This window comes from Chelonoidis abingdonii, chromosome 9 (genome assembly GCF_003597395.2).
Source record: "Chelonoidis abingdonii isolate Lonesome George chromosome 9, CheloAbing_2.0, whole genome shotgun sequence".
Taxonomy (NCBI): Eukaryota; Metazoa; Chordata; order Testudines; family Testudinidae; genus Chelonoidis; species Chelonoidis abingdonii.
Window position 1 is genome coordinate 12,593,327 of NC_133777.1, and position 24,706 is coordinate 12,618,032.

Here is a 24,706-nt window from a genome sequence, read left to right on the forward strand (position 1 = left end):
TCGCAAGCTCAATATGAGTCAACAGTGTAACACTATTTCAAAAAAAGCAGATATTTTGGGATGTATTAGCAGGAGTTGTAAGCAAGATATGAGAAGTAATTCTTCTGCTCTACTCTGCACTGATACAGCCTTAACCAGAGTATTGTGTCCAGTTTTGGGCACCAATTTCAGGAAAGATGTGGACAAATTGGAGAAAGTCCAGAGAAGAGCAACAAAAATTATTAAAGGTCTAGAAAACATGACCTGTGAGGAAAGATTGAAAAAAATGGGTTTGTTTAATCTGGAGAAGAGAAGACTGAAAGGGACATAATAGTTTTCAAGTACATAAAAGGTTGTTACAAGGAGGAGGGAGAAAAATTGTTCTGAGGATAGGACAAGAAGCAATGGGCTTAAATTGCAGAAAGGGCGGTTTAGGCTGGACATTAGGAGAAACTTCTTGTCAGGGTGGTTAAGCACTGGAATAAGTTATCTAGGCAGGTTGTGGAATTTTCATCATTGGAGATTTTTAAGAGCAGGTTAGACAAACACCTGTCAGGGATGGTTTAGATAATAGTTAGTCCTGCCACGAGTGCAGGGGACTAGACTAAATCAGTGGTTCTCAACCAGGGGTTCAGGGCCCCCTGGGGGGCCGTGAGCAGGTTTCAGGGAGTCCTCCAGGCATGGCCAGCATTAGACTCTCTGGGGCCTAGGGCAAAAAGCCGTAGCCCCACTGCATGGGGCTGAAGCCTGGGGCCCTGAGCCGTGCCACTTGGAACGGAAGCCAAAGCCTAAATAAGTTAACTTTGCAGAGACCCTGTGGCATGGGGCCCAAGACAGTTTCTCTGCTTGCTAACCCCTACTGCTAGCCCTGGCTTTTATGTGCAGAAAACTAGTTGTTGTAGCATGGGTGGGCCGTGGGGTTTTTATAGCAGTGGTCCCCAACGTGGTGCCCGTGGGTACCATGGTGCCTGCCGGAGCATGTATGTGCGCCCGCGTACTGGCCAGCAGACAGGCATCCACCGAAATGCCACCGAAAAGTGGCGTCACCAAGAGGCGTTGCCACCAAAATGCCACTGATTTTCGGCAGCGACGCCTCTTGATGTTACTGCTTCTCGATGGAATTTTGGCAGATGCTTATCCACCGGCCATGGTCCTAGGTGGCTCGTCGTCCAGCACCCACCAATCGGAAAAGGTTGGAGACCACTGTTTTATAGCATGTTGTGGGGGCCTCAGAAGGAAAAACGTTGAGAACCCCTGGACTAGATGACCGCTTGAGGTCCCTTCCAGTCCTATGATTCTATGATAAAACATAACAATGTAGATGTTCCCACTTGAGCTGGAGACCTGGCTCTCAACCCTGGCGAAGAGGAAGGGTCTCAGGACCTGGGCAAAACCAGCTCTTTCTCTTCGTTATCCAGGCTACACCTCCTTCCTATCCAGCACCGCTCACTTTGGGAGCTGTGCAGGCCCCTTCCTGCTCCTCTCCAGCCCAACAGAAGTGGCAGTTACTCTGTGCTGCCAAAGCCTCAACTCCTACTGGATTTTCCACTGCCCAGCACCTGCATGAAAGTCTGCATTGGTACAGATCTAGCAATGACACTGGCCCTGGTATCGTATTATATTTGTGTCAGTTACATCTTTGGGATCAATATCGTGAACTTTTGTGATCCATGGGAACCTTTTAGTTTCCTTTTTAATTAGTTTCATTTTTGTATTATGTCGTCCTAAAAAATAAACAAACCATCATGGGCTGCATCCTACAGAACCCCACTGAGAAAAAAAATGTGAGTAATTAGGTAAATCCACCGAGTCTCTTTGAGTTTCACCGTGGGCTTTGTAAGGAACCAGCGCTATCCAGACTTAGACCTTTTCCTGACCTTTTTCTCTGGTGCAGAGCAAAGGAGCTTTCTGCTTCAGATGATCTAATTTAATCCAGGATGCTCAACGTTAAGTACCTGGTGAAATGGCCTCTCTTGCCACTCATCCAGGCAGCAAGGTTATTTTGAAAATAATGCCATTTGGTTTGACTTGCTGTTGAGAGGTGAAATTGAATATACATCCCCAAACTTCCTAGGATCTTAAACATGTTATTTCAACAGGTGTATATATAAATCCTGATGCTGAGGCTAGTTCAGTCAGTCCCTTTATCTGAAGGGAAATCTGCTATCAGACAAAAACTAAATCCAACAAACTGTTGTTTTTGTTTTGTTTTTTCCCCCATATTATTAGTTACTGCTTAATTGGAAAAATTGAAACCAAAAGTGAGAACTGTAAGCAGTTCTGTGCTATTGTCAGATATCTATTTTTATCAAGGATCCCGTGAATTACCTCAACCACACCTGTAACATTCTGGACACTGAGGAGGACTTCCAGGTAGGCAAAATCATATAATCAAAAATCTCAGCCATCTCTATCCTACCAGGTTGTCCCCTCTCTTTCTATATGGTGTTTCAATTAGGGACATGTCAAGTATTTTGGATGTTAAGAGTTATAATGTCGAAAGAGAAACCCGACTGAACTCATTAGATGAATTTCCAACTTGAAATAGACACACGTGGGAATTACAGTCCTGTTTTTAGTATCATCATGTCCTGAAAAGAAAAGACAAAGTGCTGAAGGTGAAAATGGTTACTCTGTAACTGCCCCCTGACAAATGACTGACCCATCTCATAGCTGTGTATTTTTGTGGACTGGGTCTGCAGTCTTGGGCAACTGAGTCTACTTTAAGCTATGGTAATACTAGTAAAAGAATAAGGAATAATATGACTGGTGTTGAATTAGTTTAGGGAGAAAATAAGAATCCCTCCCTACCTCCAAAGAATACAACCAAACCTTTGCTCATTTCCAGAAGCAAGTAAAAGAGAATTGCCTGAAATATGGGGTTAGCTCCCTCAAACGCACACGTTTCTCCCGTCTCCTCTCCCCACCGCCCCCCCCCGTTCNTGTTTTGTTACACTGGCTACATTTGCACTCCTATAATATTAAGGCATAGTCAGTTTTTCTCTTCTATGCCCATAACATTTCAGCACTTAGCATGTTACTTCTCCAATTTATTTCATGGAGAAAACCAAAAACTTTGCTTATAGAGTTTCTCTCTGAGCAAGATTATTTTATGAAATTTAGGGGGAGGGAGAATGTTTTGACTAGTCTTCGGTTATAGAACTATTCAAAAGCTATCAATTTCAGACGTCCCCCCTCTCCCCCCATTTTCTAATTATGAGTCTCTGAGCTTTTGGGTTCTAGCTAGAACAGGAAGCAGAAGTTCTGAGATCTTGCAATTGTTCTGCTATATTTCCAATGCAGTCAGAAGAAAGAAGCATCAGAACCTCACCTGTTGTGAGATTTTCCAGTCAAATTGTGTGGACTTCAGGGGTTCATCTCATTCATACAAGGTTCAGAGAAGCAGTCAGATTTGTGGACGTTTATCTGAACCAAACCTTTTAAGATACAGTCATTAATATTCTTTTCGATAAAACCAATCTACCTTTTATCTGGAGCAGGTTTGGATTAGCTCACTGAACCATTTGCTTAGCCTTAATGTACATCCCAAGAAAGAAATGGAAAAGCTGCAGAGGCTGTTGCCCCTGTTAAGTTTCTGTCAGAATCAGTAGCTGTTGCATCTTGCTAAATCTGCCCATCATCCTATTTAATTTATGGCTCAAGCAAGAGACTTCTTCCTATAATCTCCATAATCATAAATGGTCACTCAATTTACAAAAAGGGAAAAATAGAATAAGAAACTCTAATCCTGCTTTACAGTTTGTAATCAATTCCTGCTCCTCTCTGGAACTTTGATTTATTTTATGGAGGGTCACAACTACAAATCTCAAAGCATATTTCAGTAAAAGCTACAGAGCAATTTACTTTGAAACTCACCCCCCGCCTCCCTGGACTCCTACTCTTATGTCTGTGTGAAGCAAAGCTGTCAAAATATTTACACAATCTTTTGGTTCAAACATTCTCTTTGGGGAAAATACTATATTTAATAGTATCATTAACACAAAATCTTAAGTCCCTTGGATATAACATCTATTGAGTCCAGAATCAACTGTGAAAATTATAATATAGCCAACTACCCACCATTAAGTGAATTTCTGTTACAATTTTTAATAATAATGTCCTCCATCTCCATCAAGACAAAAACAATGATGCTTTTCCATAGAATCTTCCATAGCTTTTTACAGCAGAAACCTTGTAAAATTAACCTGACTTGAAAAGTTTCAATGTTGCTTACAGGGTTCTAAATAGTATAGTGAAACTGACGAGAATCTTGTTAATTTCTCTTTTTTGCTGCTTAGCAAGAGCAGGAGCAGAAGCACTGGAGTGGTCTGTCTGCAGATTAGGTAAAACAATACTACATCAGTTCATGTTTTCAGGATTATCTTCATAATTATAAAGGAGTTTACTTTAAAACCTCCATGTTTGCCAAAGAAGGCTTCCCATTCACTGCTGGTGAATGCAATTTTTCAAGCACTAGTTTACTTGTATTTTTTTCACTTCAGTAAGGTCTTAAAAGCTCATCATAAGTCTTTTCAGATAAAATATAATGGTTGTAAAAATGTATTAGCAGTGAGGCTGACCATCTTGCAGTAAGTGCTTCCTCAGAGGGGGGGAAATATATTACAGGTGTTAAACCCAGAAATACTTTGTTTCTCTGCCTAATTCTCTTTCCTAACAAGAAACTGCTTAATTTTCAAACTTAATTCCAAAAATTGAATGCATCCTTTCTTAATGACTCTCATTTCCAGCAAAATATAATTTGGCATAAATGAATTTTCTTGGCAATTTATTACAGTATATTGAATGTAGTCATTAGATACGTTTACTAGTTGACTTCTGTATTCCATCTGCTTTATATACTGTCCAATAAGGGTAAAGTCACAAAAGACGTAGGTGCCTAACTGCCACTTTAGAAGCCTAAATCCCAGAATCAGGCACCTCTGGGATTCACAAAAATCCTGCTCAGCTGCTACATAACCCTAAAATCACTCATTGCCTGAATTTTTTCAAAGTTCCCTCTGCACATTAGTGCTGCAGCCCCACACCTAAGCCCCAGAGCAGTGTATGAACTGGAGGAAGATAGGCATTCCTCCAGCTAGCTTGCCTTCAGTGCCCGATTCAGTATGCATTCTTAGACCTTGCATACCATATTGGGCCCTTGTAGCTCAGAGTACACAAAATGGGGAGGGGTCAGAGGGAAAGGAGGCCCTCCCTCATAATTTTTAGCTAAGTAGTTAGGGTACTTACCTGGGATGTGGGAGACCGCAGGTTCAAGTCTCCCCTCTACCTGCAATGGAGAAGGGATTTGAGCAGGGATCTGTCACCTCTCAAATGAGTGCCCTAGCCACTGGGGTCTGAGATATTCTGATGTGGGGCACTCTCAGTCTCTCTTGTTGAAACCGTTCCACTGTGGGTATTTAATGAAAGACTCATTGGACCAGAGAGAGAAAGCAACCATGAAGATGACTCTGGAGGGTGGTAGGTAGAGCACTCATATGGGAGGTGGGAGACCCAGGATCTAGCTCAGCTGCTCCAAATGAATGTTTTAATTGAAAAAGTGAAAAGCCCTTTATTAAACAAGATATCATAGGTGCAGAAACAAAAGAAATATGCAGCATGAGGCCAACCTACATTGGGACTGATCCTGCAAGTTACTGGGCACCTCAATTCCAATTGAAGTTATGGGTGCTGAGCACCTCATAGGATCACCTGTGTCTAATCATACAACATGAAGAAAACATAGGATACTTTCCTTTTTTCAAGTCACTATAAAAGCAGAGTAATAAAACTGACTGGAATACCCTTCTCCAAGATAACAAGCATTATTATCAGTGCATTATTATCATCACTGTAACTCAGGAAAATGCTTAAAGTCAGTTAATATTAAAGATTGGTGTCATATCAAAACATACCAAAATATCCTAGCTATTGGTTATTATTCCTTGATACTAGATTTTATAGATCAGTCCAATTTTATTCACATGAGATCTCATTGGGGTTTTTATTTATGATGCCTATTCAGGATCCACAGAGCACAATTGTTACATCCTAGTCTCCAGAGTTGATACACTATGGGCCCTCCACATCTTTGGTTGTGAAGGTTTTTTGCAGGACAAGTATTGTAGACCAGATTGTTTTCTATTTATTCTAGCACGCACCTTTTATCCCCTACCCACCTTTCTCCACTCAAATTAGTTTTGCTCTTGACATGAGAGAAACATAGTGGAATTTATGCATGATTTCATATCTTTTTGTCACAAAATATGAGACACACTTTTAAAGAATAAACAATTCTCTCTGGCTCCTAAGAAGTGTGAAGACTTCTCAGCCAAAACCCAAACATTGAAAATATAGTGGAAAGCAGCTTCCTAGCTGCAGGGAAGACTCTAGGCTAGTTGAACAAAGCCAAAATTAAAATGTAAAATGCAGTTGACAGTGATTATTAATCAGTTAGTTCCAGGAAGCCATCATGACCTCCTGGCCAAAGTTAAAATAACAAGACATGTTTTTCAAAAAATAAAACAAGATGCTTAATCAAATTAGACTCCTGCTTTGCACATTCATTATTAATATGATGATGCCAAAAAGTAAAAGTTGTTTCTTTTAGATGAATAAAATGAAATTGGAATGGGAGCCATCCGCAGGAAGCAGTAATTGGTGAATCAGTTTTCCCGAGCATAAATTGTTGGGGCAGAAATCTAATCTCAGCTGCACCGTGCCTATCACAAGATATTAGGGAGAACATTTGATGCTGTCCTGAACACTCATGCCACAGTACAGAAGAAGATTTTGCCAGGTATGTGGCATTGCATGCCAATTACAGCAGAAATGGTAAGATCTGAGAGAGGGCTTTCAGAATCAGGTACATTTAGATTATTCTTTATTGGCAATTGTGTTTGTCAGCTTTAAGAAATCTGTCTTTAGAAACAGTAGGGTGAATTACTGATCTCCAAGTGGAGTCTAAGTTATTAGTTATGAACGATAAAAGCCTAAATGGCTTACAACTGATCTACCTGAGGAGTCACCTCTCTCCTCATTCCATACTGCCACAGCTACGGTCAGTAGAGAGGACCTGACTCCCCCCTCATTATGTAAGAGATAGGGCGGATGGCCGGTCGCTCTCTGTGAAGGCCCTGAGATTCTGGAGCTTGCTTCCACGTTTTGTCCAAAATAGCCCAAATTTGGTGATCCTTTAGGCATGGTGTAAAAACTATCTGTTCAACTGGGTTTTTGGAGAGGGCTGAGAGCATGCTTCCCATAATGATGAAGGGAGTAGAAAGGAGTTTCTGGAAGTGTGAAAGGGAGTCACTTCTGTAAAGTGATTCTATAATGCTGCTGGGATTTATTGTGATGTTAGGGTGTCTAGAGCCTTGGATAGACTTTTTTATTTTTTTCTACGCACTTTGTTTATCTAGATTTTAAAATATCTCCAGTTATCTATCAACAATTAGAATAGTGACCATGGACCTATTCAAAAAATAAAAATCCCAGAAACTTCAGAGCTGCCCAAGTGTCCAAGCTGCCCAAGTGCCCAAGGATTGTATCAGTATTGATAAATATCACTTCTCCTACCTATTCCCAGAAGAAATCACTCATATCAAGGGTTAGAGGCTGGAACTGGAGATGGAGAATACTTTGTAGCTTGTTAGCAATAAAAGTCTGTTAGCTCATTACTAAGGTGAGAGTAATGCCACAATACACAAACCAAAGCTATATTAAAAACATCTGGTCAAGAAGAAACACTAAATTTTCAACAGTGTTGTTGATTAAGGGCTCAGCTGGGTGACACACCTCATTATGGTGCCAGCTGCACCCTACCTATTGCTGTCAAATAGCTCATAGGGAGATGATGATAAACTTCCAGTGAAATCTATCAAGCCATAAATTGATACTTCGGCATCCTAGCTACATCAAAGCAAAATCACTCATCCAGAGCTTCAGAGTCCAAATTCTTCTTCAAGTTGTTCATTCCTGTTTCCCTTCTCAGGAAGTTTCATTGATGAATTTTCATCCTTGAGTTTAATGTTTTTTCTTCTGACAACACTTTCAGATTCACTAGGCACAAAAACATGACCTCAGTATTTCCTAAGCAAAAGTTATAATTGATTGATATTCTTAACCACTGCAAGTTTTTCTGCTCAAAGTAGCAAGGCTCAGATGACTATATATTTTATCTTTTAATGAATATTTGACTTGTTCATAACAGCTTCTAGTAGATTCTCTCATTTCCCCCTCCACTATTCCCACCCTACACACACTCTAACTATAATCGCTTCAAGTCAGGTCCTGCACCAGTGAAATCACGGGAGATTTAAAACTGATATAATTTAAGTAAGATCAGGACCTTTGGATATACCTCTATCTTTATCCACTCTGGTACATGTCCTTTTACAGATTTGCAGAAATACCCAGTGAAATTGGTCATATTCCAGACTAACGGGAACCTCTTGACCTTCTGATTGGAAAATCACTAGTTGTCAAACTGTTGTTCTCACAGATGGTGATTGTAATCTTATCAGATTATAAGGGCTACTCAGATCCCTCTATTTGACTGTCAAAGTTTGTAGACATCTTAAATCTGTCTTCCAGAGAGTACTAGATAACATCTTATCCAATGTAATACTTAGGGCTAAATCCACAAAGGGACTTTAGGCACACTCTTGTAATGCCCAACATTTAGGCACCTTGCCACCCAGTGGAATTCACAGCCCTGAGTTAGGTGCCCACGCTGCCTATATATTGCATAGGATGAGATAAGCATGAAAAAATAGGATTCACAGAAGCCAGCAAGCTGAATGGGGAACTGCTTAAACTAACCAATAGGAAATGCCAAGAAGAGATGGAGATCTAAGCTCCACCCCTCAAAGGGAACTTGGTGCCTTACTCTGCCCCATACTCTGTTCAGGATTGGCAACCATGAATGCTTCTGGAGTTAGGTGCCTAAACCAGATCAGCCCTTCCTCATGAAAATAATGCAGGAAAAGGTGCCAGTGCCCCCTACCGCCTTATATACAATAGCCCAGTTGTTAAGGCAGGATGAGGGAGATCCAGATTCAAATCCCCACTTGATTTGGAGCAGGGATTTGAACCCACTAGTGGTGCGGGGAAGGAAACGACACCTAGTTTGAGAAACTTACCAGAGCTTAGGTGCCAAGCAGCTTAGCAAAATCAGGATTTAGGCAGTTTTGTGTGTGCCCACTGACAGAAGTTTTGGCGCCAGGGTGGCTTTACCAGTGGAAACTTAAATTTCCACAGAATTAGCACCAGAGACTTTACCAGTGGAAAATTAAGTTCCCACAGCAACTGGGCAGAGGTTTTGAGGGACTAAATTTTGGACTTTGCCACCAAAGTAACAGTTAAGTGCCTAAGTCCCTTTGTGGATATAGCCCTAAAGCCTAAAAGAGACCACACCATCTTGATTTAAAAATTGTTGAAGTGGAGAAATGAAGGAAGAAAACAGAGTTATATTTGAGCCCCTGGAGTCAGTCCAGACCAGTACAGTATGTGGTTTAAAACAAATTTTTTTCAGTTTTGCTCTTATGTGCAAAGCTGCTACATCATTCCTCCTCTGGATCCCAAACTAGCTAGGAAAAAAAAAAGGCTAACAAAAAGTTTTAGAAGATGAAGTGAAACCAACCACCCAAAAAAACCCTGATCAGTTAGAAACTGCTGAAAGAAGCCGTCAGTCCCAGACAAGCTAGGTATCAGACCCCACCAGGAGTATTTTAATACAGGAATCAGACAGTTTGTAACATTGTGGTAATATGCAGGGGAAGGGTGTGGGGGAAAAAACGAGACCTTATTATGCTTTTCCTGAGACTGGTAATGTATCCTTCATCTGATCAGTATAAAGTATTTGTATAAATGAGACATTGGCAGCATTTGTAAATTGCTTGCAGTTGGCTTTTTGTGTTATATTCATGCCAACAAAGGGGCCCCCTTCCTTCCTCACTCACACACGTCCCCCAAGATGTTCTTCTTGGGAGGGAAAGAATGTTAGTTATTTTGTTCTCTTCTCTCCCATTACTGTACACGCTGTCACTGCTGCTCTTGGCCATCAAGGTGATCAGAACTGTGTGTCAAAAAAGATTGACATCTGGACAGAAAGACTTCAGCACATCATCCAGGTAGTTTATTGCAGCATATTCATCCCAAGATGCAGATAAGACAGGCAAAATTCTGAAGGGCTTTTGTCGAATAAAAGAGAATACATTGGGAAGGAAGAAAATGGATTATACTTTTTTCTTGTGAGACTGTTCTACTCCCATCTTTTCTCCTGTTCATATATGTAGGCAAAGTACATTGACAGTGTGTTAGAAATCATACAAATCACCTTTGGTCTTTGATGCCTACCAGCTGGCTCTTCTTTGTTGCTACAGGAAGGAATACATTAAGTTCTCAACATCACTACTACTGCTAGCTACATTTTTAGCGTCAAAACATAATATTTTGCAGTCTGACTAATACCAGTAACTTAATAGCTGCACTATCAAGGGATCTATTCAAAATCAACTACAAGTCTTCCCAGTATAATGCTGCTTGTGGCATCTTGAATGAAAAGTAACAAAAAATACTAGAAGAGGCAGAATGGTCCAATGGGCAGGGTATTAACTCAGACTCAGTAGACATGGGTTCTATTCTTGGTTCTGTCACTGACGTGCTGTGATTTTTGAGTCTTCATGTCAACTCTCTGGGCCAGTTTCCTTTCCCACCCTTGATCTGTCTTATCTATTTAGACTATAAGTTTTTCAAGGTAAAGATTGTCTCTCACTGTTTATATGTACAGTGCCTAGAATAATGGGCCCCAGTCTTGGTTGGAGTCCCTAGATGCAACTGTAATACAAAGAATTAATAATACTATCAATGAAAATATACAGTAGAACCCCATTTATCTGACCCTTCATTATCTGGCTCTCCATATAAACCGAACAACTAGCACACACATGTCCAAAAGTAGGCAATCACTCCTGTGGCTGCTAGATGGCTCTGCAACCTCGCACTTTCCCGCTCTCCAGATTATCCAAATTTTTGATTATCCGGGTTTGGTTGATGCACATTTTAACTTTCTACAGACGTAATCATATTCTTTGCTTCAAGGCATTTCAGGATCTTACTTTTACTGTATAATGTTTTCTGTAGAGATTTCTGGGCCCTAGTTCAGTCTGCTGTGCAGGTACCGCCTGCCCTTTTACTAGGCACCAGGGCAGAAATTACATATTAAAAGAAGCACTTTTGACAGTTTTGTTATTTCTTTTTTTCACTGTGCTTTTTACCTTGCTGTCAAAAAAAAAAAAGTGTCCGTAACTGTCCCCCCCCCCCCCCGCACAGATCTCTAGCCGTATTCTTGTTGTTTGAAACCAGATGGAAGAGATATATTAAAGTTGCTTTTAAAACCTACGATAGAGCAGTGTTGCCAGTGTAGCTGTTCTGCCAAAAACTGATTTGATCTAGAGATCTGTGACCAATTTCCACAAAATTCTTTTCTGGCAAGAGAGCCCAGCAGTGACATTTTTCTTTCAGTCTCCAACAATATGGAGAACCTTATCTTAGGAATAATTTAATATATGCCATCTTATTTTTGCAAACATTGATTTGAGATTAGCAATGTTAAGCACATTCCTCTTTCTTCCAAAAAATGGCAAAACAAAATCATACGAATGTAAAAAAATTTATAGTACAATAAATAAATTTGCTGCATTTGTGTTGTCTTCTTTCCGTCGCTACGTTGATTCCTACTTTTCAAAGTATTGTTATACAGTTTTTTACACATGGGTCCTTGTGACATTTTGGGGACCCCCAGCAGCAGGCCAGTATGACCAGGTTTTAGTAACCATGCTTTAACTGGATGGTCTTTGTGGCTATGCAGCTATTCGGACCCAAACAGCCTGCCAGTAAAGCCTGCCAGTAACCACAAGGCCTCACCGTGACTTGCCCAGCCTGGTACTCCTTTGCAGTCTTTGACCTTAGTGCCACGGGCTGGTTCAAGGATGTTTCGGCCCGAGGCGAAACTTTCACTCGCGCCCTCCCCTTGTCGCCCAAAGCTCCTGCCCGAGGAGCTCCCCCCATGGCAGCTTCCCCCCCTCTGGCCTGGTGGAGCCCCCCCCCACAGCAAGCTCCTTCCCCGCCCTGAGGTGTCCCCCCTGCAGCAGCGCCCCAACGCCGCACCCTGAGCACCCTCCTCACCCAGCTCACCCCGCCCGCCTGCCTCCCGAGTGCACGCTGTGCTGCTTCACTTCTCCCGCCCCCAGACTTGCGGGGCCAATCAGCTTAGGTCTGCAAGCCTGGGGACGGGAGAAGTGAAGCAGCCATGGCATGCTCAGGGAGGAGGCGGGGCATGGGTGAGCTGGGCGTGGGTGCGCTGCATTGCCGTCCCCCCACTTTACTTGCTGCAGGCGACCCTCCCTTGCACTCCCCTTACCCCAGCTCCCCCTCTGCCTAATGCCGGCAGGCGACTTGGGTGTGGCGAGCTCGGCCACCGCAGTCGCTGCCGAAGAAAATGCCGCCCCCCAAATGCCAGCACCCTAGGCGACTGCCTAGGTCACCTAAATGGTTGCACCAGTCCTGCTTAGTACCCTTCCAACCCCAAGTTCACCCCCAAATCATCCTACTTCAGGGATTGGTCCAGGGTTTTGCAAACAGGGGTCGCCGCTGCTCCAGGCCAATGGGAGCTGTTGGAAGCGGTGTGGGCCGAGGGAGTTACTGGCTGCCACTTCCACCAGCTCTCATTGGCCCGGAGCAGCGATCCGCGGCCAGTGGGATCCGCAATCGGCCGGACCTGTGGACGGGACAGGTAAACAAACCGGCCGGCCCACCAAGGGCTTTCCCTACACAAGCAGCGACCCCTGTCTGAGAAACTCTGGACTAGTCCGTCTGACTGGACCCTCACACAGAAAGCAAGAAGGTAAAACATTCCAACCTGTTACCTTTCTCAAAGTACACACTTCACTGAACTTATACAGCATTGATTATTTATAATGAAAGCAAAACAAGTGTATTAACACAAGAGCATGGATTACGTGATACCAAGTAAAACAGATAAAGGTAGAAATGGTTACAAGGAAATAAAAATGAAAACACATTTCTAAAAGTCTAAAACTTAATCTAGCAAAATGCAGTCTGTTCAAGATGGTTTCTCTCACCCCCAGTCTCCTTTCCAGCTGTGATGGGTCCTGGCCAGTAAAAGACATCAGATTGCTTGGTTTCGTTGTCTCCTAAGGTAAAGGATAAAGATGGAGTCTCTCTCTGTTCTTTATATCCCCAAAAGGATTGCCTTTGTCTTACAAGTCAGAGAGACCTCCTGGGGATTCAGTCTCCAGTGTCTCTCTGTGATACAGGAGCTGTGTTAGTTCTCTGTCTCTTGGGTTTAGGATCAGGATAACCATGGCTGGTTTAGGTCAATAGCTTTGATTTCGGCTAATATGTAAATTGAGTTAAACCCACATTGGTCTAGGACAGACCTGTTTATTACATTTCCCTCAGGTAGGCTGTCTTGTCTTAAACATGTTCTAGTAACATCACACAGAGGAAATTCATAATTTCACATATAATATTAACACAAGCATTTTACGATGACATTAATAGCTAGTATGGTATTGGCTTTTATATGATACCTTACACAATACCTTTTGGATAAATACCATGACAACACAGTGTTGTATGTAGTGAGTTGGTTTGGTCAGATGAGAGACATTTACTCCTATGCCAGTGGGCATTAGTGGCTCTTAGGGCACAGTCCTCCACCCAGTTCTTTGAAAATGTATCCATACTTTACATTTTCAATTTATTTTTCAAACATGGCAAGCTTGCCTAACATCAACCCAAAGCTGAACATTCACTGAGATTTCTTCTTATCCCACAGACAATTCCAGCTCCCTCACCCACTTTGCAGAATCTACACTTCCACAAGCATCTCCTGTCACTCTCACCCTTCCCTAAGAAGGAGCTGCTCCAGAAGGGGCTGCTCTTTGTGATCTGGAAACTGGTGGCTTGGTGCTAGCAGTATAAATCATTAAGAAACCAGCTATTGAAAAGAAAGAGACTTTTCACAGTCATGGGGAAGACTCTGAAAGTAGTTGAACACAAAATAAATGACCAAACTATGAATAAATGAGACACAAGTATTTTTCCCTTAAATGCTTTCAACATGATGTGGCCTGAGAAAAGGTTAGCAGTGCCAAATGCGCTATATACATTACAAGGGCAGGGACTGCTCAATTAGTCCAAGTACTGTATCTAAATGCCTCTTCTTCCACAAAAAATAAACTTGCCCCAAACTTCTCATACCTCCATGCCACTTTAGACAAGTACAGCCAAGCTCTCCAGCTTCCTGGGACTTTCCTGCCACATATGGCTGACCCATTGGCCTGATGTGTTGGTACAGTAACTCTTTCTCTAATTTACCTGCTGAATTGGTCCTGACATACACACATGCTACCCGCTCCCAAATGAATGCAATAAGGTAGGAGCTCAAAGAGACACAAATGTGTGGGTATCATTTATATACTGTATACTGGAAACTATTGGTTTGTACAAGTCGCTTTGAAGTGCCAAATATCTGAGTAAGGATTTAGGAATTTTTAATTAAGTTCATTATAGAAAATATGTTTGTGCTTAACTAGGTTAACTCCTTTGCCTTCTAAACAAACAGACTGTGTTCTCCCTACCAGCTGGAAAAGCTCAGATTTGGCAAAACAAAATAGGCAAAATGTCAAGGTAAATCCCAAAAGAAAAGCAGACAATATTTGTTTAAAATGATAAAAAGATTTACATATGGGGTCTGAAAAATCTTGGTCGTCAGAATTTCAATTGGCTTGTTTAAAAGACCAAAACAACAGATCAATTCAGTTTCTGTCTTGAAAGTCAACGAAATTACGTTGAACTTAAGCTTGGGGGTTTGTTTCTGTTTTTCTTCTGTATGTCTAAGTTATGGCTCCATCATCATAGTGTCAGAGAGCCTCACAATCTTTGAGAATGAATCCATTAGAAGATTGCTTAAAGCCACTTCAGCCTGTGCCTGTATTCCTGGGTGTACCAGATCTTACCCTGTGTCTTTATGGTCCTGAGGGGGTAGATCTCATTTTTTCTGTTTCCTTGGGCTTTGTCTTTTTAGCCCTGTCCATTCTACAGCCTTGTCACATAGTTTGTGACATGGTTGGCTCTGAACATAGTTTGTGTTCACACCCAGTATTCTATATACGTGGTTAATAACCATGGCAGCTAATAGTATTCTGCCCTGGCCTGCAGTCTAAACAGGCATGTGATTGTCTTCCTGTATCCAGTTTGTAACACTTGTTTTGCTGTGTGGCTTGGACTCTGTGACTGTGCCTGTAGAACTGGTTTTCCTTAGTCTGAGGCCTCTGCGTACTAGGAGATCCCAGAGCGCCTTGTCCCCACATACTGTTAGTGGCCCACTGTATTCATACCCTCTGGGTGCTATTAGAGAGCTGCCTGGATTTTCCCAGCATTTTTTAATAAACACATGGGTAAGTAGTTTAAGTGTGGATGTCGCATGGTTGTGTTATAAAAATTGCTGCTGTGAGTACACAACTCAATCGTGTTTTATATAATAGTCACAGGAGACCTGATGAACTGACTTGAAAATCATGGTTGTACTTATAATGTGGATGGGTCTTGAGGGTTTTGAGCAAACCTCCCACATGAGATTATCATTCTCCAAAAAAGTCCTGGACTGTCTTGAGTCAAGCTGCGATGAACTCCATTTCCTATGTGTCTTCTACTTTTCTCTTTTAAAGCTACGTTGAAACGTCAGTTTAAGATCCATTAAACTTCAGTCAGCTACATGTTTTTTCAGTCAGCTTGTGCTTATAAAAAGATATAAACAGTAACTATATCCATAACAATAATTAGCAGTTGTATGATATATTAGAAAATTTGCCCTAAGCATAATGGGAAAAATATTTACATGTACATATTTCCATCTAGTGCCATAACTTCTTATATTACATATGGAAATTGTGCTGGATATAGCTACTTCTAAAGACCACCAAAAAAGGGAGTGATTGTCTGTAAAGAGGGTTTATTATTCAGTGTAGTGTAGTTTATCTTATTTATACAAGATTTTAAATCACTCAAGATAAAAAGGCTGCATTAGTGCTGTAATATGTCAAGAAAGCTTGAAGTCCTGTAACAAAATCTCTGCATGTGACTAGGATAAGCTGCATGTGGCATGTTGTATTAAATTGTACTGAAAGAGTTTAACCTCTATTTGTACTTTAAAGGAAGGCAACCCAAAAAACAGTGACTGTATAAATATCTAATTCTAACAGAGTTCTCCCACACTCTGCACTTCACGAAGTGATACTTTTGTAGATTTTAATGATCTGACAGTGATATTCTTGTCATTTATCAGTTTTTCCTCCTCCTTCAGCCATCTGTATTAATGAAATATTTATACTGAGTATACTAAAAGCTTATAGGTGGAGGGGTGGGGTTCGTTATGTGGAACAACCACACAAATTCTGTTATGAAAATTATATTAACACTGTGTCCATGATTATGGGTTCTTGGGCTCAGAATGGGACCAGAGTTTGGCATGCAACGAAGTTGGGAGAATGAGTGCAACCAATACAATCAAGCCAAGAGCACTAGTTAAAAAATGTAGAATTGTTTTCTGAAAATGTGAATGCCCCAATAACCCATATGTGGGAAAACATGACTGACATATCATGCAATTTCTTTAAATGACAACTGAATGTGATCGTGACCATAATAGTGCAGCGGGTGCACAAGATTAGAATGAACTGTTCATGAAGAGTTTGTCCAGTGTAATAGGCACAGACATGGTTTCCATCAACATCATGAATATACCACATACTGTTTTTTTTAAAGAACACACACACTTTGGTTAGTCAACTGATGTAAAACTATCTATTTTTCCATGAATGCCAGTTTCCCCTTTTGCAGCTATTGCATATTTGGATGCATAGAGAAGTTGCCTACAAATAAATGCAAAATACCAGTGAAGAATGTTGAATTTTATTCCCTTCTCCTTCATTGTTTATCTTTTATTCTCCACAAATCTGATTCTGGTGCTAGCCATTCTTTTTACAGCAGGCATCCTTGCTGGGTGGTTAAACAATACAAGCAACTGAATCATGATTAACTGAAGCTTTTTGATTTCTTTCTTTTTCATTTTTGTATTTGATTCCATAACTTTTGGATCTTCGCTTATGTCAGTGTTCGTGCTTTTTCAGTTTCAGTCTAAAATTTGTTCTCTAATAGTTTGATTCTTTAACTGCAATATCCCGTAGTAGACTTCTGGATTGACTTTCTTAATTTGCAGATTTACCTTTAATTGATGGTATAAAATATTGTGCATTGGGTTATTAACCATTTGTCTTATTTTTCAATTTATTATCATTTGTTTGCTTTTTGCTTGTCTTTTTTGTGGCAGATTTCCATTTAATTTACCAGTGAAAACTCTGAAAGGAACTATAAGCTTCCCCCCGGTCGCCTTCTGAGTTTGGAAACTTCTGAAGTTAAAAAGGAGCTTATTTTGTACACTTGTATGTTTCTACAGAAGCTCTTATGAAACCCTCCTGGACAAATTTGTGATCACTTGGTCTTTGTTTCACAGAGTTCACTGAACAATTGATTTGCCAGTGCAGAAGAAATTTAATGTGAGGGCGGTTTTGCTCTATTAGACTTGACAGTGTTTGAACAAAGTTAATACTCTTGCCTAACTGGCTTTCCAGTTGATTTCTATACTCAATATTACTATGTAAAACAAAGTGGAACATTAAAAGTGGACTTGCATCATACCTGTAGAGATGTTTTTTTTCTTCGAGTGCTTGCTCATGTCCATTCTGTATTAGCTGTATGTGCTCTCCACATGCACCAGTGCCGGAAGTTTTCCTCTCAGCAGTATCTGTAGGGGAACGGCTCTGGGTGCCCTCTGGAGTGGCGCTTGCATGTCACTGTATAAGGGGCGCTGCCGGCTCCCCCCATCCTCAGTTCCTTCTTGCCGCCAGTGACGGTGCTAGAATGTCTGCTGCTTTGGCTTGTGTTGTTTCGTTCTCTGTTCTTGTGAACTTTGAAATCCTGTAAAATAGTTATACATAGTTAGTAGTTTCTTAGATACCCTTAGTAGTAGTTCCCGAACACTTTGTTAGTTTCGAACGGGACTCAGCCGGGGATGGGGCATGCCCCGATCCCCAGGCTTTAAGTCCTGCAATCCACATACCAGCTGCCTAAGGTGCTTAGGTGAAGGGCACATAAGTGAAAGTGCCATATCTGCAAGTCCTTCAAACCTAGGAAGAAGAGGGAGCACAATACCCATCTAAGAGCGCTCCTAATGGAGTCAGCACTCACTCTGGCACTGGAGCAGTGCAGTGTGCAGTGCTCCCTGGTGCCATCCACGAACTAGCACCAATCTCCCTCCCTAGCACTGGGGGCACTGATTGATGGACTCAAGGTGTACCTCTCCAGTAGACTGCCACAGATCCTGATGCATGTGCCACCCTGTAAGAACTTCGGAGAGAACTGTGGAGCAGACAGACAGCAAATTGCATGGCCTCAAGGACTCTCGCATGACTCTGAAGACCCTGGGTCTCTACATCCCAGCCCTGCCGCATAAGCGGTTCAAACCCCAGCAGCCACCGGGCCAGCGGAACCAACCTCATAAATGATCCAAGAGCTACAAGCACCACCCAAGCCACCCACCTCCACCTTCTGCCCAGATGGGCTCGACCAAGAATAAGTAGGGGGCCAAACATCATTTTGAGTGTGTGTCCGAGGGCGACCTACCAGCCTATTCCCCGGATCCATCTTTCTCAGCGTTCTCCAACCGCCTTTCCCTCTTCCTCCCTGCCAGGTTGGCTATCACCTTGAACCGATGGGTCCTCAGCACAGTGGAACAGGGTTATACCCTCCAGTTCCTTTCTACCCTCCCTTCCCACCCGCCTTCCCCATCCCTCTTCAAGGACCCCTCTCACAAGAGTCTCCTCATGCAGGAGGTAAAGGGGATGCTATATCTGGGTGCAGTCGAAGAAATTCCTCTTGAGTACAAGAACAAGGGGTTCTATTCCAGGTACTTTTTAATTCCAGGGTGTCACAGGACTGGGAATAGACTATTGTTGCAGGGGCCAGATCCTGAGCCTGGCATGGAGGACCATGTAAGTGCACGCTGCCATGTGACCCAGGAGCCAGACAGACCCTGACTGTAGTCAGAGGGAACACGGAGACTTACGTGATGAGGTTTGTCAATGTGTGGACCCTTTCCAGCAGCAGGAATGCCCTGGCGCAGGTTGAGCTCAGGGTGGGGGGAGCCGACGGCACCCCTTATACTGCATCATGCAGGCAACATTCCAGAGGGTGCCAAAGCCATTCCCTTATGGATACTGCTGAGGGAGAAACTTCCCTCTCTGGTTCATGTGGCGAGCACATACACCTAATATGTAATGGATGTGAGCAGCACATCTTGAAGAGCACCAGTTACAGAAAAGATAACTGTCTTTTTTTCAGATTAAAATCTAATAATTTTAATTTAGTAGGGTTTATGTTTTCTTCTATTGGGATACATCTGTAATAGTGCTTCAGTGTATTGACTAGTACTGTTCCATATTAAGATATTAGATTTTGGTGGGAGGGATAGCTCAATTGTTTGAGCATTGGCTTGCTAAACCCAGGATTGTGAGTTCAGTCTTTGAGGGGGCCATTTAGGGATCTGGGGCAAAATCAGTACTTGCTCCTGCTAGTGAAGGAAGGGGGCTGGGCTCAATGACCTTTTAAGGTCCCTTCTAGTTCTAGGAGATAGGATATCTTTATTTATTTATTTATTTACTTGTGTATTATGTTTTAGAGGCAAAAAAGCAGTGTGCATTTCATAGTGAGATTTGTTACTTGCTCATTATTCTACTGTTGTTTTTAGGAGAAATACCCATTTTCTCAAACCAGTTTTCTTCCCTTTTTATATTTATAGCAAAATATACCAGCTTTCAAATCACAGTCTTACTATATGCAAATTGCACACATCAGTCTGACATTTTAACCCAGCTCAGTTTTTACATATTTAAAATTTTTGCATGTGAGGCATTTAGAGAGTATTTGCAGACATTGTGCATTTGTTTGCATGCTTTTAAAATATACTGTATTTTTCAAATATGATGCAAAATTATCCTATGTCTTGAGCAAGGGATTGGTAGTCAGGATTCCTGGGTTCTTCTGCTTGCTCTCCCAGTGATTTGTGTGACACCTAAGGCAAGCCACTTAATCCTTCTGTACTTCACTTTTGCCACCTGTACTCTTAACACCTAGGTCACAAGGACATTGTGAGGCTTAATGTAATGCTGGTAAAGCACAGTTAATGTAATGCAGGTAAAGCATTTTGAATCATTATATAAAAGTGCTACATGAGTGCTGAGTATTTTTATTATCCAGTATTTTATTTGAGCAATTGTTTTTCTCATTTATTTTGTTACAGCTGGTCCAAAAAAACAAAAGAATGGAAGTTTCAAAAGACCAGGCAGACTTGGCTTCTTTTGCACATGTATGAGAAAGAGAAGGTTTGTATTAAGATTACTTTTTATTTGGTGAAATACTATCTTGGAGCAATTAGTTATAAATTAGTTAACCAAATGTTACTATGGTATCCCAACACATTTGTCATTTTTGATTTAATCTGGACAAGGAGTCAGTGTATACATTTGATTCTAAAATCAGCAATGTTTAATGTAGCCTTTCAGAACAATTGGCAATACATGTTTGCCAGTCTCTGCTTTAAATCGTTTGTAGTTAATGCAGCAAGACTTAGAAGAAAGGTCATAATAGACCATAGGTGGTTTGGAATGACCTTTCTCCTGTGTATACTAGATTGTTATAATTAATGTACAAAAGTGTTATTGCATTTTAAATACAAATGAATGATAAATTTAGGCCATATTTCAACTGTATTGGTTAATCTGAACTTCTGAATGTGGAACCCAGTACTAATATCATAGATACTCACATTTTAGGAGGCCGAAGCTATTGCAGATCCTTTCAGGCTCTGACTCAGATGTGAAACCACGTTAGCAGGCTGATAATATGGTTTCTCACTCAGTACAATGTACATGGGACCTTAGACTGATTATAAGAGACTTGACAGTGCATCTATGTTAAAAATCAATGGCTAGGCTTGCACCAGTGGTAGAATCCAGCAATTTAATAACTTTTGAAAACAAGAGATTTAATTTCCAGTTAGCCTCTGGTTATGGTGGCATTGAGGGACTGTTTCAGACTATTCCACTTTGTTGCATAATAGAACAAACCACCTTGCCAATCAGTCGTGGGTTGTTCATTTGTTCTTTTAGTTGACATAGAATCAATTTTTGCCCATTGTCTGGATGTGTCCATACAGTTAAAGATTTTTTGATAAGCTTATTTTATTCACAATTAAAATAGCTGTTGGCCTTTTTGATGCAGATTTCAAGCGAGCTACCAACTTAAAGTGTTACCTTGATGAGAAGAAAGATTAAAAAAAAATAGTAAAATCAGTGTTTTATTTAGGCAAAAATGTTCACAAAGCATTTGTACAATTTTACTGGCATAACTATATTTAGGAAGTGACAAAATAAAAGTTTAACTGCAGGTATGGGGAATAATTTACTTAGTATTTTAGATTTGTTTCTCCTTTAAAACCATCCTTAACATCCTACCAAACACAACATATTTTCTCTACAGCTGTCTAGGAGCTATTTCAGAGCCAAAATGATGTCCTTGCTTTTACACCTGTTTGTCTTTGGGTTTCTTTCTTTTCACATTGAAGATACTATTAACCAATTTATGTCAAATAGCATGTTTTCATTAGATTTGAGTATTAATACATAGCTTAATTCTGTATTTCTCAACACTGAAGTAGAAATGTTTCCTATTTTGGTATCCTCTTTAATCCATTGAGATTATTATGAGTTATTTATGCTAGCATATTTTAAACTGTCTATTACTGGTAAGGTCAGATTGAAAATGGTCTTTTAATAAGATGCTTCCACTGATTTCTATGAGTTTGAAAGAGGAACAACTCAAGTACGTAAAGTTAAGCACATACGTAAGTACTTCTCTGAATCAGGCCCTTAGTAAGGGTGACCACTTTGGTGAATATATTTTTCTACCTAAATTCTCCTCCCTCTTCTTTAGCCAACACAATCTACAGAGTTCAGTCATGAATAAAGTACACCGCTACCCCGATATAATGCAGTTGTGGGGAGCCAAAAATACCTACCGCGTTATAAGTGAAATGCTGTTATATTGGGTAGCGGTGGCAGGGCTGCAGCGGTGATTTAAAGAGCCCAGGGCTTCGGCTGCAGAGAGCCCCAGGCCCTTTAAATCGCTGGCAGAGCCCGCTGATGCAGCCCCTGGGTAACGGCGGCAGGGCTTCAGTGGTGATTTAAAGGGCCTGGGGCTCCCTGCAGCTGCCCATGGCCCTTTAAATCACCAGCGAGCCCTGCTGCCGCAGCTCCAGGGTAGCAGTGGGGATCCAGCAGTGACTTAAAGAGCTCCAGACTCCGGCAGCTGTGGGGATCTTGGACCCTTTAAAGCGCTGCCCGAACCCCGCTGCTGGAGCCCCTGGGTAGTGGCAGCAGGGCTCCAGCGATAATTTAAAGGCCCTGGGCTCCCCGCAGCAGCCGGAGTCCTGGACCCTTTAAAGCACTGCCAGAGCCCTGCTGCTACCACGCTGCTACATATGCGAACCCATGTTATATCAGGTTGCGTTATAGCAGGCTAGTGGTGTATAAAAGAAAGCACTTTTTCTGTTCCTTCCCAAGTTCCATCTTCAGCTTCTGGTGGTGCCCAGTTAATAACTGAAGGTCCTGCAGCAGGACAAATTGGGATTCAGAGAGGAAGATGTGCTTGCTTCTGTCTATAAAATCAGTTAGGGCTGACTCTGAAAAATCCAGATGGTGGGTGACTGGTGTCAGAGGTCTGGTTGAACACCCCCTCTTAGCAGCTCCCTGGACTCTTGTGAGGGGATCCAGCCTGCTGGATCCAGTGTATTTTAAGACTCTGGAGTCTCAACAGATACCAGGCATAGCCCCAGTCTTGGAGCTGCTGGGCACATTCTTGGAGTTGAGACCGTCTGTCCAGCAATCCAGCCTGAGAGCTGAGATCTCTGCAGTCAAATTGCCTTTCCCCTGTTACCAGGTCTGACTCCATGTGTAGTTTAAACCTGGTCTTTTCCAGAACTCCACTCAAAGGTGTGAGCCTTCTGGTTTACATTCTTTGCAGGGGCCCATGGCATGTGTACATGCTGAACACCTTCACAGCTATATAGTACTGTTGAACACTCAAGAGTTGATAATATTTGATTTGCTTCTAGATAGATATTTCCATTTAAAATGTTTAGCTCCTACATACCTAAATTGCACTGTTGGACTGTACATATTCAATTGATTTATTTCTTGTGACATCAACAGCCAGCTGGAATGTTGCCTCAGGCCTAATTCAGATTACATCAGGAAAATCATCATTAAAATAAATGGTTCTGCAAAAGTTATTCTCACTTATTAATAGTGATTATTTGAATTGTGTATAACAAACTCCCTGTCCTATGGAGCCATGGCATCATTTTGTTGAAGAGAAATAATTTTTCAACAAGAAGCTCTTAAATATTGTTTTGGTGACAATCTAAACTCCGAGGAAGATGTGATATTTGCCCTATTTATTGATTGATTTTTGCTGCCAAGCCCAGTTGGAGTGCTTATGCATTCCTGTGGAACTAACTGTGGACACCACAAGTCTACAAGCAGCAACCATTCTCCAGATAAGGCTAGAGCCAAGGAAACTGTTTGGAAGAGAGGAAATGAAACAAAAGCCAAGATAAATGGCAGTGGAAATGACAGACAAAACCATAAACCCATTAAGTTTGTCTACCGCTATTGCATATTCAGTGGAGGGAAAAATACAGAGAATACTCTCTGGTTAACATGGTTCTTATTTGGGATAAATTATATAGCAAGATTAAAGAAATATTTCAAAGGTTTTTGTTCGCCTTCCTTTGAGGCTGAAAACTAAATGCTTTATAGCCATAAGAACAAAGCAGCCACATGATTCTCTCCCTACATACAATTTCTAAGTTTAGCATAGACTACTAATTGCCCCTTTAAGCCCTATGCTTAAATTATATAGTGATAGATATAATTATACATGATGAGGTCTGACTGCACAAATAAAGTCTGGTAAAAAGAAGGGTAAATTATGTATGGATGTTTTGGCTAAAGTACAGAGTACACAGAGGCTGTTGAGTTCAAACATTCACTATAGAGAGAATTATTTGCATTAAAGGAATATTATCAACCTAAACCTCATATTTGTGTCTTATCTTTTTTGTCTGCTGTTGTTACAAATTTACTGTAATTGAAACAGATTAGAAAACAAGAAGATTTCATTTTTTCAGTATATTTACTTTATGCATTTGACAGCACTTTGTGTGTAGTTAGTTTCATCACTACGCCTCTGGTTAATTTCCTTTTCATGTGGGTAGGTTTTTAACAAGAGTGTTGTAGCTGAAGACTGATAGTTGGCTTCCCTACTGGATAAATTATAAGTCTGAATATAGACTTTGCTTTTGGTTTAGTGCTTTGTATTCTTCATTTACTGTGACATTGTTGGAGTCTGATTTCCTCAGTGTACTGCAAGCGATCAAACTTTCAGTCAGTGAAGTTACCGGGCTCAGTGATAGTGCAGAAATAACTTATAAAGTTCATTATCTGTTAAAATTCTTTCTTCTGTAAAA

At 41.2% G+C, this 24,706-nt stretch overlaps 1 protein-coding gene across 6 annotated transcripts in view; it reads left to right on the forward strand.

Moving 5' to 3' along the window:
- The window catches only part of CHLSN (cholesin), a 210,943-nt gene that overhangs the window by 184,152 nt on the left and 2,085 nt on the right, over positions 1–24,706 (forward strand). For 5 of the 6 annotated variants that reach the window (XM_075069204.1, XM_075069206.1, XM_075069201.1 and 2 more), the window contains one exon: positions 20,420–20,501. In XM_075069204.1, the coding sequence (XP_074925305.1) occupies positions 20,420–20,501 (82 nt within the window). Of the gene's footprint in view, positions 1–19,079; positions 19,195–20,419; positions 20,502–24,706 lie in introns of all 6 variants that reach the window. The other variant, XM_075069207.1, reaches the window with a different exon arrangement.